Raw genomic sequence first — 7,849 nt, forward strand, 5'->3', positions numbered from 1 at the left:
TAAATTTTATTAATTAAAAAAAATAATCCATTTCTGCCAAAAATTTTATCAAGTCTCCTTTAGTCCTTTACTAATATCAATCACAAGTAAATTATTAACTCGGTAAGGCAATTTCATGGGCAGAAATAATTAATTCACTACAAATATACGACCAACTCAAACCTTCACAACAGCTTCAGCAGATCCGTATTATTCTAAGACTTCGTATATTCGTACTAGCTAGCCGCAATATCCGAAATCAAATAACAAATATAATCGACATTTATTTCTCACCCTAAGTAAAGGCTTGCCAGCACAATCATTGTGTAACGGTCAATTATTTACCTCATTTATTTTTCACTACGAAATTTATCCAAAATGGTCCCAACTTATTAGAAGAGGGAAAAAAAACATGACATTTATACGTGTAAATTATTTTAACCTATTTTGGACATATGTATAGATTCCCTGTAAGAGCTGGATATTTAGATGGTTTTTTGTTGTCATTAATAATTACTGTTTTGGATAATTACATTTATTAGTTCTGTCTCCAAGTGGGCAATTCGTAAAGAAGTGAATGCTTTTAGGGTCACTGACAAAAGAAAAAATTACCAGCACGAATTAGAATTTATTAGGCTCTAATCTCACGCGGATTCTCTCCTCGTACATATAAGACTTTAAATAATTATCAATCCGATGATTTTCTTGTACTTCGGTGACTTTGTATCTTGAAAACAATTCTGTTTGTTTAGGTTCAATTTCAAAGGATATTATTGTACACTTAAATGTTATAATATGATCAAAAAGCTTGCATTTTTCTTTGTGTTTTCTCTAGGAATTTAGAAAAAAAGGATAAAGATGAGATTTTTAGAAAAGAACATGTTCTTACTTAAATTCATTAGTTCCATACTTTCATTACATATATAGACTAAGAGAATTGCTCTCCAAGGCAATATATGTCCCTTTCTAAACAACAGCAGCTCTTATTCTTCCATGTACCTACCTCTTCTTGGATTGAATGATGTCAACAACTATGCTTGGGGAGCAGCTATGTTGGCGAATATGAAAGAATCTCTAGAAAAAGTGAAGAAAGTTGGGAAATTCACAAGCTTATGTGGTTTTTCGTACGCTCTCACGGTAAGGTCTTTAAAAAACAAAAGGTAATTAATATGATTCATAATAAATCAATGATGTACAATAACAATTATTGTTCTTCATCTTTTTCTTATAGGTATTTGCATTAATTAGAGCGGTTTTCATGCCTTAGAGAAAATGTGGATCATCATCTCTATATTCTCTACCATCCGGATTTCTCTTGATTTTGGGGTGGATGGAGGCGTTGTGTAAACCGAATAAAGACACGAAGAATGTAAAGTCTGTGGGATACTACAAAAAGAAGCTTCAAGACATGGAAGAAAAAGACGTAAAACCTTAAACTCTTGTTTCTGTTTTTAAATACATATAAATTGAATATATATCGTTATAAATTGAATATATATCGTTTTTAACTAAATATTTCACTAAATAATTTCATAGGTTGTGTGGCAGCCTTATAACAATCGTGACTTTAAACTGTCGGAGAAGTATGCATCTCAGTTGCCTATGGTCTTTTCAATAATACGAAGTACACAAAGACAAACAAAAAAATCAACTTAAATAATCAACTCACCTCAGGAACACTTGTCACCTCATCTCGAGCAATTTCACAGATAAAATTTTCATATCGCTTAGTCCACTCCCCAGCCACGAATTTGTAGTAAGAGTTGAAAGATTGCCAATCTTTGTTTTTGTGTTTGCTTAGTTTCAATTTCCTCCCTTTCTTAATCTTTGGCCACGATGTTTTGACTTGCGACTTCTCTAATCCTAATTGCTTAAAACATACATCTGGACTATTATACGCACCTTCATTAAAGCATGAACATGGTGTGCGTGAAAAGACCATAGGCAACTGAGATGCATACTTCTCCGACAGTTTAAAGTCACGATTGTTATAAGGCTGCCACACAACCTATGAAATTATTTAGTGAAATATTTAGTTAAAAACGATATATATTCAATTTATAACGATATATATTCAATTTATATGTATTTAAAAACAGAAACAAGAGTTTAAGGTTTTACGTCTTTTTCTTCCATGTCTTGAAGCTTCTTTTTGTAGTATCCCACAGACTTTACATTCTTCGTGTCTTTATTCGGTTTACACAACGCCTCCATCCACCCCAAAATCAAGGGAAATCCGGATGGTAGAGAATATAGAGGTGATGATCCACATTTTTCTCTAAGGCATGGAAACCGCTCTAATGCAAATACCTATAAGAAAAAGATAAAGAACAATAATTGTCATTGTACATCATTGATAAATGATTTATTATGAATCATATTAATTACCTTTTGTTTTTTAAAGACTTTATGTGAGAGCGTACGAAAAACCACATAAGTTTGTGAATTTCCCAATTTTCTTCATTTTTTCTAAAGATTCTTTCATATTCGCCAACATAGCTGCTCCCCAAGCATAGTTGTTGACATCATTTAATCCAAGAAGGGGTAGGTACATGGAAGAATAAGAGCTGCTGTTGTTTTTGAAATTTAAACATTTGCTACCATGCGGGAAAAAAAATTTTCACAGCTCACAGGGAAACGACGACGTTTCTCATTGCTTTGAAATGAAGCTAAAAACGGCAAAAAAGGACGCGTCGTTTCGAATCCCGACGGCGTCTGCGTAGGAAAGCGAAGCTCCGTAACGGCGCCGTGACCTGCTTCCCCGTGAACGGAACCGAGAGAGGACCCCACTCAAACCGGTACACAACGGGCCCATCCGCTAGCCAAGCAAAAAATAAAATCCCAGCCGTTGAAATAATCAACGGCTCCCGATCCTTCTTCTTCCTTCCCCAAATACCCAAAACCCTTCCTCTGTTTCTTCATTAACCAGAAAAACCCAATAAATTTTACAACTTTCCAGCGAGAACGATGAACGAGATGAGCGAGAGAAAACCCATAATGTTCAAGAGAAATTCTGGAGAATCTGAGCTCGAAGGATCAAACATCAAGAAGATAAGACTCGACGATGATGACGATTTAGCAGATTCTGAGGTTTTACGCTCACTGGAGAGAACGTTTTCTTCTTCTCTAGCTTACTCTGCTTCAGATTCTGGAGGTTTCTCCGCCGAAGACGATCATCGGAGCTCAAGCGTCAGCACCGGCTGTTCAAGCAGCGAAACTAACGAAATCGCTTCAGATACTCGTCTGCCATTTTTAGATCTGGAGGTGAAATTCGAAACTCGAGTTCCTCTGTACATTTCTTTTTTTTTTTCGATTTTCGTCTCGCACACACAATAAATTCTCTGAAGTTTTTTCTTACACTTTCTCTAAAATAAAGATCTTGTTACGTTTTGCTTTCACAAACTAATTTATTTAAGTTCCTAATACAAGCAGCTAATTTTAATTGATTGTTTTCTTCTTTTAATTTGTGGTTTCCGTTTCAAGGCTCAACAAATCTCCGAAGCCGAAATCTCGACGTTAGGGACCAACAATTTCAGGTTACTTATTTGAGAAACGTTTTCCATAATTTTTTTTTTGGGCTATAAATTCGTCTTCTCACGTTCTTATTTTTTTATTTCTCGGCGTTTTACAGAGAAGAAGGAAGCCAAGTAATAAGCGAGATTCTTGGAGAAACAGCTGAAATGGACTCGGCGACGACGGAGAGAAGAGATGATCAGCGAAAAGAAAGGAAGAAGACGGAAAAATCTCCGACGCAGGCTGAGCTTGACGACTTCTTCTCGGCGGCGGAGAGATTTGAACAAAAACGATTCACAGAGAAGTGAGTTTCGATTTTTTTATGAAATATGCGCAAGATATCAAAGTATTTATTCATAAAGTGCGCATCTTAGCGAAAAGATATTTAAGCGTGCACTTTTGTAACTAGTACAGGTACAACTACGATATCGTTAATGATACGCCGCTTGAAGGTCGGTACCAGTGGGTTAGTCTCAAACCTTAAAAGGCAAAGAGAAGAAGAAGAGGAAACAGAAGAGACAATGCTAAAGTTACACGTCGTAGTACTGTGACTTGTCACAGACATGGAATCGTAGGAGTTTTATTTCATTGTACAGTCCTCTAATTTTAGTTTCATAATTTAACGATCTTATGTTCTTCGTACCCAGAGAGAAAAGACGCAGCTTTTTTGTTTTTACTTTTTAGTGATCGAAATTTTTCAACAAGTAGAAGTCTTTTTTTTTTAATCTTGAGTTGATTTTTTCAATGAAATTTACAAGGTGGGGTTACAAGAAAAAAAATATTGGACTTATTGTGTCAGTAAAGTATCACTTTTTTTCAGTTTTTGTAGAGTTGGTGTTGTGCATATTATTAGCATTTCATGAATTGGGAGCTTCTAGAGTATGTGTGAATTTGGAAAGCTATTTATTGTTTTGATTCTCGCTCTGGATTTATAAAAATTGTTTGTCCTTCCTTTGTGTGTTCTTTGTTTCTATTGTAAAGTTTTCTTTCCCAGTTTTTCCGTTTTGCATATTTCAGTGAAGTAGTAGTAGTAGTTTTCGCCTTTAAAAAAATGTTTTCAATAACAAAGAAATAAAAAATAATGATGGTTTTAATCAACAAACAAAACTTTGAATTTGAACGCGGAATTACAAAGGAGTATCATACAGTTGGTATGTACTTTTTTATTTTTATATAGTTAAAAATGAATATTCCTCAAATTACAAAAAGGAGAGAGAGAGACTGAGAGAGAAGAGAATTTGAGAGAGGAGTGATGGTAAAAGAGGATCTCATCATTACCTGATTCCGTTGGGATTATATTCCTTTTTATTTTGCTTTTTTACTCTTCTTTTTTTTTCTTACAGCAGACAGTGGCGCGTGGCTGCACGTGCCTTCTGTTATTTTAGTTATTTTAGATTCTTTCTGTTATTATTATTTTCTGGCAAACTGTCTGTTATTTTTGGGTATACTTTGAGATGAAAATTGTACACACACTAAAGAAACGATAGTGAGGAAATGGAAAAAGATATGTAAAAATATTGAACGTCAATATCAGATGACTTCTTCCAACAAGCCACATGAGGTTTGGTGCTGTATGGGTAATTTTGTCATTTTCACTTAGAACCAATAATGAAATTATATGTTGCGACCATGCATGTAAAATTGCAATGCATTCTGTTGCAACTTTATAACTCTCTTCCTATCGTTCATTTCACCTTTTTTTCAATTTCGGTAAAATAAATACCCAAAATAATAAAATTCTAGAGACGAGACAAAATAATGTAACATGTATACTTTTTTTTATCCCTGTCATAAACAACCGGAATTATTTTAAATTTTTTAATTAATGTATTTTTCATATGTACTTTCATGTATATTCCTCCACTTAATAAAAGTATTAATCTTTAAAGAAAAAAAATAATGGATGTAGAGAAAAGAAAGGGTAAAAGATGAACGCGAGTCTTTAGATTGTGTTAAATTAGATGATTCGGATGAAGAATACTTCTTTATTTGTGATTAAATCGATGATTTTATCAATCCTTTCGTTTATAACATATCACATATGATTTTATCAATCCTTTCGTTTATAACATATCACATATGTTTATATATAGTTATAGGTTGTGCTTCTAGCACTACAAAAAAGAGGGCATATAACGTCGGTTATATTTCTATTTAACGTCACTTATAAACTGAAGCTAATGTATTATCGTCGGTTTTTAAACCGTCTTAACAATCAACGACATTAAATTTGTTAACTTCACTTGAACAAACGACGTTATGTTTAACGTCAAACAATTAACGTCAGTTTTTTAGTAATTTTAGCAACGGTTTTGGTTTGCTTTACAACCGACGTATTTGTTATTTTTTATTATTTTATGCTAATTATTTTTATTTTTATATATATATATATATAATAGATTATACACTCAAATAAAAATTCCAATTAATCACACGAATATGATTTTACATAGAATATATATCAGCTCCAAATACAATGTCACTAAAATTATAATATGAAAGATACAATTTTGTTATACAGTATTGTATAATCTGTACTGTCTTCATGATTTTTGTTGTACACTTCTTCTCCAGATGATGCTTTAATTAGCCTGAAATTAAATAAGGCAACGATTACATAACATCACCAAATAGACTGTAACAATATTTATTTGAAAAGACAACAATAAATCAGATTCAAATCCTAACTAAGGCATCGGGACAATCTGCTCATATCGAGAATGAAACAAATAAACTTGCAAGAAGGAACAAATCTAACAAACTTGAGACAATCATATTCAAATCCTAGCTGAGGCATTTATAAACAATCTCCTCACATCATCAATGAAACAAACAAACTTGCAAGAAGGAACCAGAAGCTATGGATGAATAACATACCAGTTTCAGGGCCTCCAAAGGAATCAGTGAAACCTATACATCAATGAGAAGCTTGTACCTTTACTTTAACGAAAAAATAGCTTCCATCAACAGCTTTAAAGGATAAATACTTAGTTAACATCAGTGTGGATAAGGACACGGACAAGCTTTCCATTACCCATCATAAACTGGTCCATCACATTGTAATCCCTGCTAGCACGTTAATGCTCAGGAGCCTTCTCTTCTCCCTTGAGATTCTTCCAAAGCTGGAAACAGCAAAAAAAAAACCAAAAGAAAAGTTATTGATGATGAACTGTACTACAAAGCATTTACAGAAAATCAGATAGAAGAACCTGATTGAGATTAAGCGATGTTGTTTCCCCACCATAGTAATCATTTCTGTCCATGTGAAGCACCTACTCGTAATATTCATAAAACAACACCATCAGCCGACCAAACCAATGCCTTGTTAAAACAAAAGGCTTCTTATTGAAATAACGATTGCAACAGTATCAGATCGTGGGAAAATCAAGAGATCAATGAATCATGGAAACTCAATGTAAAAGTGCCAAAAGCAATCGCATAACAACAAAGTCCCCTCATGGGTATATTACCAAAGGCAAAATCCAAAAAATCTTTGACTCCACTTATGTAGTATTGAGATAAACGATGTTTAGATATCCAAGACTTGTCCATTCTAAATTCAGTCTACTAATAAGGAAAACAAATGATCAATTATTGAGCTAACACGTCCAAGGAATGGCATCAGAAGAGATTTAAATGAGTACCATCAAATTTAGGTGAAGCAAAGAAGTAATGAAATAGCTCTTGGACTGAAAATGTTTATCTTTGAAAAGTGAGTTAGTTCATCATGAAAATTCAACACACCAATCTCTTACAGTTCTTACAGATTCAAACTACGATAGTTCATCATAAAAAAAAAAAGAGTTTATCTCTGACTAGTTAGCTAAAACGTCCAAGGAATGACATTCAAATGAGAAGCATCAAATTTTTCTGATATCAAAATATAATCTAATCAAAAGGCAATCTAATCAGAACTCAATCTAATCAAAACGAAATTCAATTGACAGATTGATTCAAGTAAAGATACAAAACCTACCTGGTTGAAGATCACCGATGAGTAGCTTATCCCTTCCCACGAACACAGATTTGTATGAAACTACGATGACAAGAAAAATTAAACTATTAGAATCAATCGATGTGATCATCATCATCAAACGCAGCAAATTTCTACAGAACGAACCTTTCCTGTCGAGCTATCACAGAAGAGAGCTTCTGAAACTCGGTGTTAGATCTGCCCGCATGTGTGCCTTTTGAAGATTGATTTCAAACAATTTGAAAGACAAAATCGATGAGAATTGTAAGGATTTAAAGCTGAAATCGATGAATGAAAAAGGATTTGAAGCTGTGGAGATGGATTCCCAATTTTCGTTTCGTAATCGAACTCGGAAAGAACTGGGAATGAAAAAGCATAAAAAAG

At 33.7% G+C, this 7,849-nt stretch overlaps 1 protein-coding gene and 1 long non-coding RNA gene across 2 annotated transcripts; one reads left to right on the forward strand and one right to left on the reverse strand.

Annotated features, from left to right (window-relative positions):
• The first annotated feature begins 2,946 nt into the window (after positions 1-2,946).
• Positions 2,947-4,166, forward strand: LOC18011169 (cyclin-dependent kinase inhibitor 7). Its single transcript, XM_006393171.2, has 4 exons — positions 2,947-3,243; positions 3,463-3,515; positions 3,611-3,796; positions 3,907-4,166. The coding sequence occupies exons 1-4, from the start codon at positions 2,947-2,949 to the stop codon at positions 3,974-3,976; spliced, it is 606 nt and encodes a 201-aa protein (XP_006393233.1). The 3' UTR covers positions 3,977-4,166.
• Positions 4,167-5,915: 1,749 nt separating this feature from the next.
• On the reverse strand, positions 5,916-7,849 carry LOC112082844. The gene is made up of 6 exons (XR_002897370.1): positions 7,613-7,849; positions 7,469-7,528; positions 6,702-6,764; positions 6,527-6,614; positions 6,370-6,427; positions 5,916-6,083 (listed from the first exon to the last, which is right to left on the reverse strand). It is a non-coding gene; the product is annotated as an uncharacterized LOC112082844 (long non-coding RNA).

This window comes from Eutrema salsugineum, unplaced genomic scaffold (genome assembly GCF_000478725.1).
Source record: "Eutrema salsugineum unplaced genomic scaffold, Eutsalg1_0 scaffold_7, whole genome shotgun sequence".
In the NCBI taxonomy this organism is placed as follows: Eukaryota; Viridiplantae; Streptophyta; class Magnoliopsida; order Brassicales; family Brassicaceae; genus Eutrema; species Eutrema salsugineum.